The 13010-nt window shown below is 41.9% G+C and overlaps 1 protein-coding gene across 6 annotated transcripts in view; it reads right to left on the bottom strand.

The window, feature by feature from the left end:
- Positions 1-13010, bottom strand: part of col4a6 (collagen, type IV, alpha 6) — a 124409-nt gene that overhangs the window by 11151 nt on the left and 100248 nt on the right. For 3 of the 6 annotated variants that reach the window (XM_028038925.1, XM_028038926.1, XM_028038924.1), the window contains exons 14-31: positions 12942-12995; positions 12735-12797; positions 12584-12628; positions 12219-12272; positions 11691-11760; positions 11504-11608; positions 10789-10965; positions 10474-10521; positions 9193-9279; positions 7763-7932; positions 7457-7636; positions 7142-7325; positions 5411-5455; positions 4432-4503; positions 4196-4303; positions 3276-3494; positions 2974-3132; positions 2520-2528 (exon numbers count right to left, since the gene is read on the bottom strand). In XM_028038925.1, the coding sequence (XP_027894726.1) occupies positions 2520-2528; positions 2974-3132; positions 3276-3494; positions 4196-4303; positions 4432-4503; positions 5411-5455; positions 7142-7325; positions 7457-7636; positions 7763-7932; positions 9193-9279; positions 10474-10521; positions 10789-10965; positions 11504-11608; positions 11691-11760; positions 12219-12272; positions 12584-12628; positions 12735-12797; positions 12942-12995 (1849 nt within the window). The remainder of the gene's footprint in view (positions 1-2519; positions 2529-2973; positions 3133-3275; positions 3495-4195; positions 4304-4431; positions 4504-5410; positions 5456-7141; positions 7326-7456; positions 7637-7762; positions 7933-9192; positions 9280-10473; positions 10522-10788; positions 10966-11503; positions 11609-11690; positions 11761-12218; positions 12273-12583; positions 12629-12734; positions 12798-12941; positions 12996-13010) is intronic. The other 3 variants (XM_028038927.1, XM_028038928.1, XM_028038930.1) reach the window with 3 other exon arrangements.

The raw sequence follows: 13010 nt of genomic DNA, 5'->3' as shown, positions 1-13010 counted from the left end.
AGCTGATTCTGTCTCTCTGCTACAAAAGAAAACTCTCAGAAATCTGCCTTTCAGTGACAAAATTCCTCAAACATGTGTCGTGTCGAACATCTTAACCATTTGTTTTAATTCATCCATTACCGTGACAACAAAAGCTCTCAGCTGGCAAATTAGACACTTCTAAAATATTGTATAAATCCCGGAGAAGCGGAATCAGTGCATCTGTGGTGGTTACGTACTTGAGCCGTCTCTGAGTGCAGTTCCAGCCTGTATTAGCGCGGCTCCGCCACCTGGGGTCTCCAGTAGTGACTGAGCTGCCCCTCTAACAGCTAAAGTTTAATGTTCTTAGACAAAAAACGCCACAGAACTCGTTTTCAGCACATCTGCAATGCAACGTTAGTAGATGTCAGACTAAGCTAAAATTGCCATGAGTTTAGATGTGCTGAAAATAACAAGTCTTTCTAATTAAGAGTGCAAAAAAAAAAAAAAAAGCTTTGGCAGCAGCGATGAAACTAAATAGCATTTGAGCAAAAGTCTCTTGGTAAACACACCTACTGAATGTGACCCAGCAACAACAAAAACAACAACAAAAACAATATTTGGTACTGATTAGGTGTAAAACTGAAACATGTGGGTTAGATCTGGCAGCAAACCCCCCACCCCCAAAAAAACAAAATAACATACCGTTCCATACTCTTTACATAAATTCATCATGAAAATAAAGATCTGATCATCAAAATAGTTGTTTTGATATTCGAAAACGTTCATTTTCCTAATGGAATTGAATATTTGAATACAACATCCATTTATCCAACGAATGTTGAAAATCAATTTCTGGAGGTTTTGTTTGTTGCTTTCAGGAAACTGAACAGTCCGAAGCAATAATGACTCGTTGCTGTGATAATAGTTAAGCTCATGATGAATTTATGTGCACATCTTAGCGGAACGGTAAAAGCAAGCACATACTTCCAGGGATTATTTTGTCTCGGAAGCTCTCACAAATAAAATATCCATCTTCAGTCAAAACCTGGAGTGAGTCTTTGAGTGGAGTGGGAGTGGGATCAACTCCTTCCCTTTTGAGACAACGTCCAGGTCAGAAACCTGCACACTGCAGACATACTTCAGACCTGCCCTACGTCTTCGTTAGCTCTTCCTTGACGACTCGTTTAAAGCTGCCGTACGTATCTTTTACTAAAAAATGAGTTTTAAAAGAATACTTGTTAAAATTATCATTAAGTTGTGACAGTATATGAGAGTTAATCTGTAAAAAAAACACAACATTTTTTTCTCTCAACACCACCAGTACTAGCTGCTGAAACAACCAATCAGAGCCCAGAGCCATCAATCCCTCCTCCTGGCTCTGATTGGTTGTTCCTGACCAGAAGCAACACAGTTTTGCAGTAGCCTTGCGGGAGGTGGATTAGCTTGATTTTTTCACAGGTAATCTAATACCTTACTGTCTTGACATGGTGACAGTTTTAATAAATATGGAAAAAACATATTTCAATAAAAGTTACATACTGCAGCTTTAAAGGGGCAGAACTGTGACTTGAAAGAATCTGTATTAAACTCCAACTAAGCATTGGAATAGCCAAAAACCCACTGAAATATCAAAAGCAGAATTAAGACACCCTGAATTTCTGACCCAAAAAAAAGACTTCAAAAATAACTTCTTCTTGTGTAATCTAAGTAAATGGAGTGAATTTTCATTGTGTTTGTCTAGTCTAGTTATAAAAATAACACAAAGCGTTTTACATTAGAGCCATATTAACACAGTCGCACTCACAAGCTGCGTTTCCATTGATCACATAATTGCACAATTTGACACTTTGAAGATAAATTCGCTTAACGGAATGCCAGTTTTGAAAAAAAAAAACTGTCATTTTTCGCTAAAACGTTTCGCCGCTAGGTTTGTTTCCCAAAACTGCAAAGAAAATGAAAACTGAGTCGTCACACGAGTCATGTGATCAACAACCACATGTTTGCAAACCACAAAGGGAGTGTTAGGAGGAGGATGATGGCTTCATGCGCGACTTTAATTCCGTTTCCTATTTAACGGAAACACCGCGTCTGCAAAATTGGGCTTTTTCGACACTAGCGCGATATCAACAAAGTTTTGCGCATTACCTGTGATGGAGACGCAGCGACCAAACACGAACACACTTACACACTGACACAAAGGTCGGTAAGTCGAACATCGACACGAAGCCGGACGAAGCTCGAGTCGAACCCGCGACGCCTCGGGTTGCGGGTTCGACTACTCGTCCTGTGAGAAACTGCTAAATTAGCTCGAGTAAAACAACTTCTTTGGTAATTTTCAACTGAAACAAACACCCCCCAAGAACAGACTTTCTAGTTTGTGCAGATGGACATTTGTTTGTCGCGTGGTGATAAAAGGCCTGCAGGCGGTTTTAGGGTTTAAGGCGTGAGCAGCAGAAGCATGCGGACAATTAAAGCAAAGGATGGAGAGGACAGTTAAAAAAAATAAATAAATGAAATAAAAAGGTGGGCAATGGATGAATGGGGAGAGAGTGTCTCACCTGGGCAGCCTACATCGAATGACCCAGCACCAAGAAGTAAAAGGTGGAGAGATGGAGAGGATGCATGGAGGTGATGGTGGTGGTGCATGTAGAAAAGGAAAGGATGGTAGAAGGGGTAAACAAAAAAAATGGAACAAGGAGAGATACAAAAACAAACAATTTGTTGGGTAAAACGGAGAACTTCAGTCCACAAGACAATAACATGCCGTCTGATGCAGGATGCAAAGGGAATACGATGAGAAACGAGAAGGACGGACGGACACTGGGGAGACTGGAGGGATGAGAGGTGAAAACGTTAGCTGAGACCAAATCAGAAATTTATTTTTATTTTTATTTCAATTCCACCTGAAAAGTTGACCTAGAGAAAAACTTTACCTAAAGAAAAAAAAACCCATCAGAGTTCTTGGCAGTGATTTGGAGATTTTGTGTAGATGAAGGTAACATTGTTCCTCACCTAGTGGGCCGATGAGTCCTTTGCTGCCGGGAAATCCGGGTGGACCGGGGAGGGGATTGGTTGAGCCACCTGGAAGTCCGGGAAGACCCGGAATACCCGGCCGGCCATCCACTCCACGCTCTCCCTTCAGACCGGAAGCACCAGGCCGTCCATCGAAGCCTGAAGATGGAAAAATATGGAGATATTTCTTTAACTTGCTACTGACATTAACTGCTGCAACTCCATAATATACATAATAATAATAATAATAATAATAATAAATATGTGAGTTTATCATTCCAGTGGCTCCCTCTGAGACCCACCGGGTGATCCGGGTGTTCCTGGACTCCCTGGCTGGCCCTTGTCTCCGTTTGCACCAGGTATGCCAGCCACTCCTGGATCTCCAGGTCTTGCTCCCAGGACTTCTCCAGGCTGGCCTTTGGGTCCAGGAAGTCCTGGAAGGCCGTCTTTCCCCTTGGGCCCATCGTAGTCAACTCCCGGAGTACCTGGAACTCCGGGATCTCCTCTGGGTCCAGGGAATCCTGCAGGAAAGGGTGGAGCAGTAGGGTAAATATTAACATATTCCAGAAATCTTATTATTTGTAATTATTTTCCGTGTAGTTTTTTATGTGTAATTAAGTATTTGTTAACTCAATGCTGCTATTTGACCCTAGAAAAAACTCTCAAAAGACAGATTATCCAACTAATGAATAATGTTTATTCATAGAAATACTTTTATTTATAGTATTTTAAGGCTCCACTTCTCAAACCAAAGTTCTGCTGTTTTAGGTTGTTTATAATGACCTACATTATTTCTATTTGCTAAAAACCAGAATACTTACTGAGAACAGCTAACTTTCTTCAAATTCAGAAGTTGACATACATTTATCAGTTGTAAAAATAACTAATAACTCTTTTAAACTGCATTTCTTGGGTCAAACGTTTTGGGTTTCCTTCCAGAAAGAAGTTTGGTCAGATTTACGTTCAGACATTGAGAGAAAAGAAAAAAAGTGCAAGTCTTTTTATTTTGTGTAAGTAAACTTCTGGTTTCAACTGTATCCATTCGTGTCCAAGTACAAAAGTTTAGTTTATCCTACAAGCAAGTTCTAGCAAACTGAACCTGGAGGTTTTGATCATTGATTTGTTGACGTATTGAGTCAATTTTCACTTGTTACTCACAAAATCTTTCCGACCATCTCATGGACTACAGCTCATGGTGGAGCCCTAAGCAGCACCAGCTTACCTTGTGGTCCTGGTTGGCCTCCAAAACCAGGATCTCCCTTCTCTCCCTTGGGGCCAATAGACCCTCGCCTTCCAAAGGATCCCGGGAAGCCGGGCGGACCTTGGGGGCCTGAGACAGAAACCGGGTTGAGCTAGACTCAAACAGAGTCGTTTCTCCGGCAGACATGCAAGCCTCTCCAAAGGCACCAACTTAAACAGTTATCATATTAATACAGAAATGATACGAATTATTGTTACCTGGACGTCCAGAACTGCCAGGATAACCTTTTTCTCCAGGTTCACCATATGTGATGCAAGGTTGACTATCGCCTGGTAGTGGTCACATACAGGTTAGTACTCACACCTTAAGTACCATAATACTCATTTAGAGGAAACAAAATGGGATTTATCAGTTAGAGTTCCCTTTAATTTTGTAAATAAATACACACTTAACAACTTATCTACAAGAAAATCGTACCTGCTCATTTACAAAAGAATCATACGACAGAAGTCTACCAAAATAAGAGCTCACAACTAAACTGACTGGTAACTAGAATCCCCTCACATGTCAACAATCATTCAGTCCGAGTTCAGACGAATAGCTCCACTGTTTGCAGTGCAGGTTGTCAGTCCAGCTTCCATTCATGCGTTACTTGATAGGGTTAATTTCAGCTTTTAGCCGTGAGGGCAGCGAGGGCAAACATTGTTAGTAGCAAACTGTTTTGAGTCAAAGCTGCGGGTCGAAAATGAGGAGCTGGTACGTTAAACGGTTTGCGTCCGGGCTGGGAGGGCGTCTGAGGATGGCGAGCGGTTTCCTTCTCGTCCGACGAATGTAGTAGTTAAAGTAGGCGTTAAAATAGGTGGCAGATTTCAGCAGCTTTGATTGGAGGAAAAAAAAAATAGAACGAATGAATGTGATTGTCCAGTGACTGCGACCACCCGCTCCACTTTACCCCAAGTTACGTCCCAACAAGACTCTTCGTCATAGAGATCCGAGACTCTGCCTTTCAGCGTCTTTCAGTGGAAATGACTTAAAAAGGAAGTTGCTGGTTTTGTTTGGCTGAAGACTATATTGTCCAGTAATCACCTGCTCTGTCTGAGAAAAATTTAGAGTATTTGCAGAAAAGGTTCTCCAGGAAATTAGCAGCTGTTAGCTAAATGAAAGTTCCACCGCTAACGCTACATAATCTGTCCCCATTGTTACTCTGACTGGTGGTGGAGGAAGTTAGTTACCCACCCGTTCCCTCTCCGGCGTCAATAACCCCTCCACAGCGGTTGTCACCTGGACAGATACACATGCACAAGGAATGTGAGACAGATGGAGGGACGGGAGACGGAGAGAAACGGGAATGGATGTGTGTTTTTAGAGAAAGAGGGCCACAAAGGATGGCAGCATACAAAGCCAGACGAGGTCATTTGCATGCGCCAGTAAAGCAATTAAATTGTTTGTTTTTATTTTATCATCAAAGAGTTACAGGCAGTCAGATCAAATCAATTATTTCAAGGCTCATCCAGTTAAGGCAGAAGCATACTGAGATGCTCGGTTCAGTTAAAAACAGACTATTATCATCATCAGCAGAGGAGAGAGAAGGAGGAGGCACAGCAAGGAGCTGGCCGCCGCATCTGCCCTTTGGTTCCCTCATTCTCCCTCGGTTCCTGAGAGTGATAATTCAAGCAAAATCAATCAATGTTTAGCATTAGCATCCTGGGGTGAGAGCACTCATTCATACTGCAAATAAAGCCCAGCAGGTTGCTGATGTCTTGTGTTGTTTAGTCCCAGAGAGGAAGAACCGAGTATCGGTCTTTTTCTTGACGCAAACCTGTCCAATCCGCGTTTGCTATGCTAGCTTGACAAATTTTACTGACAGCCATTTCTATAACTTATTCAATACATAATTGAAAACCTGTTTAGATTTTATTATGAAAAATTATGATTAAGGGTGCATTCATACCAGCCCTGTTTAATCCACTTTAATTGAACTCTAGTTCATTTGTCTAGGAAGTCCGGTCCGTTTGCGGAGGCGCGAATGAGCAATCGAACTCTAACGTGAGTTAGAGCGAACTCTAGTCCGCCCAAAAACCTAGTTATCGCTTCAGTTAAAGTGAACTTTGTTGTGGTTCAAATGCATATATGGACGCAAGCGGACCCGAGACCGCTCCAAAAGCAGGAAGTGGACTATAGCGCAGAGCATTCTGGGTCAATAAAAAAACAAACAAAAGCGTGAGTCTAGAGCTAGCGGGAGAAATGACTTGTGGTCTTTTACCAACGACAAAAGAGAAATCTGAGGCTACTCCATTTTTGTTTACATTTACAGAAGAAGGAAGCTGTGCTGATGTCTTCTTCTGAGGTTTTTGTGTCGCTTCCTTCAGTAGTTCTTGGTGCAGTGCCACTATAGGTGAGGGTGTGAACAGGTTTTTCCATTAGTCTGGATCGTTTGACCAAATGCAGTGTGAAACCGAACCAAACCAGATGAAAATGTAACAAAAATTGCAATTTTGGTCCCCAATTGAACAGAGTCTACCGGTCTATGAGATGTGAAAACAGACTTATTGGATTCATTTTTTTTTTCTCACCTCCTCTGAGACTAAAGAAGCACAGCGGTTGTTTTGCATGTCAGTAATTACTGTATCATCATTATGCATCATTCACTCAACTAAAGAAGCTTGCGGATTATCGATTATTGACTGCAGATGAGTAAAAGCGCATTATTACAGTAGTTAACAGCAATCTGAGGCATGAATGGTAGGGATCTGCCTGACAGAGAAAACCTAAAACACGAGCCTCAACGTCTGAGTAGATCTTCGAGAGTTTTAAACCTTCAACAAGGAAGACCAGGTGCTACGTGTCCGCTTAAAATGTAATCATGTGATTTAGTTTGTGACATTAGACTACGAATGTGTGATCTAACCTGTGGGGGAGAGCTTGACATTGAATTCAATTGGTCCCCACACACTTGCCATCACTTACCTTTCAGGCCTGGTGAACCTGGCTGTCCAGGAAACCCAGGGAGCCCAGACTCTCCTTTTTCACCTCGAGAGCCCGGTATGCCGGGGTAGCCGAATCCAGGTTCGCCAGGGGCACCGTATCGACCTTTGGCTCCAGAAAATCCTGGGAAACCCTTTTCACCGGTTGTGCCAACACCACCAACACCCTTAAGAACAATCCAGAAATAATAATAATAACGAAAAAAGAGCAAAAAAATGAAAAACATCAAGAAAGTTAATGAAAAATTAGCAAAAAGTGAATTGGATTTCACTTGTTACAAAGACCACAAGTTCTTACCGGGGGTCCTGGGGGTCCAGGGAAGCCAGACAGACCGTCTCTGCCGGGGTTTCCTGTTTCACCTGTAGGTCCTCTGGGTCCAGATGCCCCTCGGTCTCCCTTCACCCCGAAACTGGGGAAGAAGGGGGATTCCCCCTTCTGTCCTTTACGCCCAATTAATCCCCTCTCACCCACACGACCCTGCAGAAAACAAAGTTACCAAAGTTGAAACTTCACAAACTTGTGCTTGTTCACAGGAAAATGATAGGAGGATATCAGCTACAACATAAAAAAAAAAAATAATAATAATAATGAAATGCTACTTACAGGCGCCCCTGGACCGCCGTTGAAACCAGGAGAACCCCGGTTACCGGGCTCACCTTTAGGCCCTTGCAAGCCAAAGTTGCCTCTGGGTCCTTGAGGTCCAGGTAACCCAGGCAGACCTACTCTTCCTCTTCCTCCTCCTCCTCCTCCACAGTTACAGTCACCGAGGTCACCTGAAGGATGCAGGGATTGAGAAATAAAAAGTAGCACCGTGTGAGGAGAAAAATAAAGATGGTTACACATATAAAGTACGTAATTATATAAGTAATTATTATGTCACAGTATTTGCTAACAAGGTCAAGGACTTCCAGCTAACCAATTTTGCGATTTTTTTCATTTCTCACTCCAATTTTGTAGTCCAGGTTTAATGATGATGAAGCTACAAGTGGACAAGCCGAGTTGTTGGGTTGATGTATTAATACACGAAACACTTCAACGGTGAGTGCTTCAGCAACTTCCGCCTGCATCAAGGAGGATTTGATTTCTGACTGAGACCTCGGTCCCGTCCATCGCTTCTGTCTATGGAAACGACGAGCACAGCAAACCGGTAAGCTGTGGCTAACGCTAAAATGACAACAAATGTTATATTAGAGGTGAATCCATTGTGTTGTGTTGACAGGATGTCCTCGCCATTGTTTTGATAGCAGTTAGCATGCAGCCTTCTGCTTATATTTGGGCTGTGTGCTAGCTGTTAGCTTCTTGAAAACATAAGTGAGAAACTCCTTTGTGCTTTGAACAGCTTTATTCCATAAACAGCTTGTCATTGTTCAGCTGTTTAGTGTCTCAGGGAAGACATTCAGTGGCTAACGTTAGCTAAACTCATCGACTACGTTGAGACTTTGTTTACAAGACGTATTCATTCGTATTGTGGTAGCATTTTCTGGCTAAAGCTTGTAAGGCTGAATGGACAAGTCTTCCATTGTGAAGATCTTTCAGTCTATTTGGGAATAAAACGTTTGTGCGCCACTAGATAACCGTATCTCTGCTTTCAAACTACAAACACGCTGGAACAGGGTGGAGTGGAACGTTCTGGCAGGTTCTTTTGAAGAGGACGCACCAAAACGAGTTCTGCATCTAATAGTAAATCACAATTTTCTCAATATTTAAAAACAATTTGGACATGAGTTAGCAAAACATACAAACACACGAATGCTAAGGCCATATAATCTGAGGAGATACACTGCAATTTTATTTAAGTCGGGCTTCATTTCAGCAGAATCTTGCTCTATGTCGATTTTCTGGGGCACCGACATTTTATTGAAAAGACAGATAAACTCTTAATTCAACCAAAAAGTAGAAACGTAGTTTTATGGATATACATTTTTAAGCAACTACTGTGCTGTTTGGAAACACATTATTTTACAGAAAATCAAATGAATACGTTTGAGCTTGAGAAAAGCTTATTTTCAATCAACACATTTGTTTATGCATACCTCTAAAGCCTTTAACTCCCGAGTTTCCTGGATATCCCGTCTGGCCAGGCGGCCCCGGGAGTCCAGGGCGGCCTCTTTCAGTGGCATCTGCAAACACAAACATGCCAACTCAGACGAAATAATAAGAAACTTAAGCTCAGCTGCACTGATTTATGTTAGGGATAACAACATGACAACGGATGACAATTAATTTGTGTTCTTGGGAGAGGAAGAGGGAGACATTTGCCCTCCACCCCCAAGAAACAGGAAATCAAATCTAGAAATAAACCAAGACAGTGCAAGGGCAGCAAAGTTTCACAGTGCAAAATCAGGGTTAGTTGGCTCTGGTTTTCCATCAGGTTTGAGCTGCTGGTGCAAGAGGAGAGGCTTCTGGTTAAAAGCATTGACATTTTTATTTATTTTTTGACATGATATTAAAAGTTACAGCGCCCTCCATGATATTTATCAGCCATGGCAATGATGTGCAAAAATCTCTATTGTCATGATGAACTCCTTTTTGTTCACCATCAGCCTCACCAACGTGGATGCTTTTGACACGTGTGTGAAGGAGCTGGCCTCCTTCACGTTTCAGTTAAACTTAAATTACAAATGAATGCTCCAATTTACGTAATAAAAAGTGAAGTAGAAATCACAACATTTTTTTGATTTATTTATTTTACACGTCTTTACCCGGGGTGGCCATAAATGTGGAGGGCGCAGTAAAACACCAATGCATTTGGCAAGTACATATTCAGTGGTTTTACATTGATTTTCATAGCTGAGAACTGCACAATGCACACCCTAGTGCATTTTGGGTCAAGCTTAGAACAATAGAAATACATACTGAACAAGTGTACAAATTTTGCTTTTTTTTTTGTTTGTTTTGCCGTACATTCACTGCAATAAAAAAATAAATGAACAAATTAGAAAAGTTTTCATTTGACTTTATTTACGACTCGTTTCCAAAGCAGCTCTCACGCCCCGAACCTTCATGTAAAACCAGCGACATATGTTTACAGCAGGTTACACCTTATGGCCAAAGACGAGAAAAGCAGCTTGGAGTAGAGAGACACTCCTATCCAAGTCTGAAGCTCGCAACAGCCTACACTCGCCACTTAATGCTATTCCCTGCAAAGAGTACAGCGCAAAATAACTAAAAAAGAAATCAGCATTTTGGTAGGGAAGTATTGCAAGATGAAAGATGATTTGAATGTTTTTTTTAAATTATTATTATTACAGTTGTTATTATTTGAAGAGCAGAATGTTGCCATGGCGCTGCATTGGGGTACCTGAGGAACTAACCTGTGGGCCTGTCAGGAGGATACCTATCACAGGGGTCCCTGGGCCGGCCTTAGACAACAGTAAAATTCAGACAGCTGTTATGGTTTAGAAGTTGCTCTCTGTCGTACCTTGTATTCTTGCTTTTAGTCAGCAAAAAAGAAAACTTGTGTCACACCGATCTCAGCTGTGGTACAGCATCATGCGTACAAAGACAAATCAATCACACAATGAAAACAACTTGAGCTGTTACCAGCTGGAATAGTCCTCTTCACAATCTGGAAAGGGAAGGAAAAAAACAACAACAAAGATTTAACATTTGGTTCGGTGGAGGGATACCTGAGTTGTCTTGAGGACCTGGAGGACCGGGGAGACCAGGAGGACCAGGACGACCAGGAGGACCATCAGGTCCAGGGGGACCTTGGGAACCCTCAAAGCTGTAAATTGGTTCGCCCGGGTTACCCTTGTCTCCTTTTGGCCCGGTGCCACCAGGAAAACCCGGAGGTCCTGGACGACCTGCGCACACAACATATTTGTTGTGTACAACAAATATGTTGTACACAACAACATATTTGCAACACAAAGTAGAGCCTAATTGCACAGAAGAAGTAAAGTTTCTATTTTCACGCGAAGGGTCTCGTGATTTCCAGACTCAACTATCCAGAGACTCCAGGTTTTTGCGTTCACCTTAAAATGTAAAACAATAAAGTTTGCTGTTAATCTGTGGCAAATATTTGTACAGTTAGGTTTTAAATACGTAAAGCTAGAAACTGGAAAGCAGGAAGACCAGAAGAGGTAGCAAAACAAGCTGGAAGGAAGGAAATAAGGGAGGGGAACAAGACTAGAGAGGAAAAAAGGACAGAAGAGAGGAGGGTAGGATTAAAGGAAGCAAGAGAATGAAAGAAAGGAGATAAGAAAGAACGAAGGTAAGGAAAGAAGGTCTGTGGCTTTAGCATAAATAAATTATTCTGTCAATCAATCTGGTGTGGCTAGATTTCCTAAAGAAAGTTCCTTCACCATACCTACAAAACCTCCAAAAGTCTGCCATTATTACCAATGCGGAAAGAGCCTGGCGGTCCTGGAGGCCCGGTGATTCCTGAAGGTCCCTGATCACCGGTGACACCCGGACGGCCAGGAAAACCCGGGTCACCCGAGGGTCCTGCAGCGAAGGACGAATAACATGGCCGCCTGACGGATTTGTACAATTACAAGTCCAGGTTTCTAATCCACAATAGTGATACCTTGAACAAAAGATCCAATATCACTGGAGTAACTTGGAGGTCCTGGGAGTCCGGTGTCACCTTGGTCTCCCTGTGGGATGTTCACGGTCAAAACAATGCAGAGAAAGGAGGAAACAAAATCTACTCTTCACTCTGATGGCCTAAAACACATGCTGAGCTAGGTAAGGGATTATTTTTTACCACATAGAGAGGAAGTAAACTATTTATGACTGCAGGAAACTAGATTTTTTTTTTGTTTCCAATAAAGGGCAAAGAGAAAAAAAAACTGCCACTAGGTTCGCTAGGAGTGGTAGCTCAGCTAGAGAACCTAGCTTAGTTAGAACCTTCATTAGTAATCAAACTATTACAGCTGTCAGCTAAAACATTAAGATAAACATGTCAATTACGAGCTGTTTAGCCACAACTTAAAGAAAAAAAAAACATTTTGTAGCAGGTTAAACTAGCTAGAAGTTGTTGGGAAGCTAATAGTGGTTGTGGCTCAATCGAGAGACAAAACGAAAACGTTTTTCGTTTGTTCATTTCTTTTACCTTGGGTCCCAGGAATCCTGGTTGTCCCGGGAAACCTTGTTGCCCCGGCATTCCCTTCAAATAAAGAAAAACCTTTTGGTTTGACTTAAGAAAAAAACATGACTGAGCTGCACAGTGAAGCATCGCAACATGTAAACAAACAAGACGCAGACGCTGTCAAATCAACAGAGATTCATGAGGTGTAGTGTGCAAATCACCTATTTTTATGTTTTTTTCTTTTAATTTTTTCTGTAAGTTACTCTCTATGATTATATATTGAGTATTTTCTCTTGATATCCGTCATGATAATTTCACATCAACAACAAAGAATGTTTGCAAGGCATATGTGGAAGTAAAAATTCACTTGGTTCAACAGATCAGCTTACTTGCAGTCCAGAAGGGCCAGGCGGTCCGATAAAACCCGTAGGACCCTGTTTGAAACAGGGTCAAAGGTCAACCACAGAATAAAAGTTCAGATACGATGCTACAACTTTTTTTTTTCTCTGGAAAACAGAAAGTAGAGTTTAGGAGCCTTACTCTTGGTCCTGGGTATCCGAGAATACCCTGTTCCCCGTCTTCACCTCTATAACCAAAAGGTCCCTGGATTTAAATGATACAAAGAAATCTAAATGTAATTTAAGGCCAAGAATTTATCACATAGTGGTCACCAAAGGTTCGACTTAGGTTTGGTGTTACAAAAGTCTTTTTTAAACGAATGTACAGAAGTTCTGTGGTGATCCTTACACGTGGTCCAGGTAATCCAGGGTATCCTTTTATTCCCTTTGGGCCGGGATCACCCTGAGAAGAGCAACG

This window comes from Xiphophorus couchianus, chromosome 14, assembly GCF_001444195.1.
Source record: "Xiphophorus couchianus chromosome 14, X_couchianus-1.0, whole genome shotgun sequence".
NCBI lineage: Eukaryota > Metazoa > Chordata > Actinopteri > Cyprinodontiformes > Poeciliidae > Xiphophorus > Xiphophorus couchianus.
This window is presented reverse-complemented; position numbering and strand designations above follow the sequence as displayed.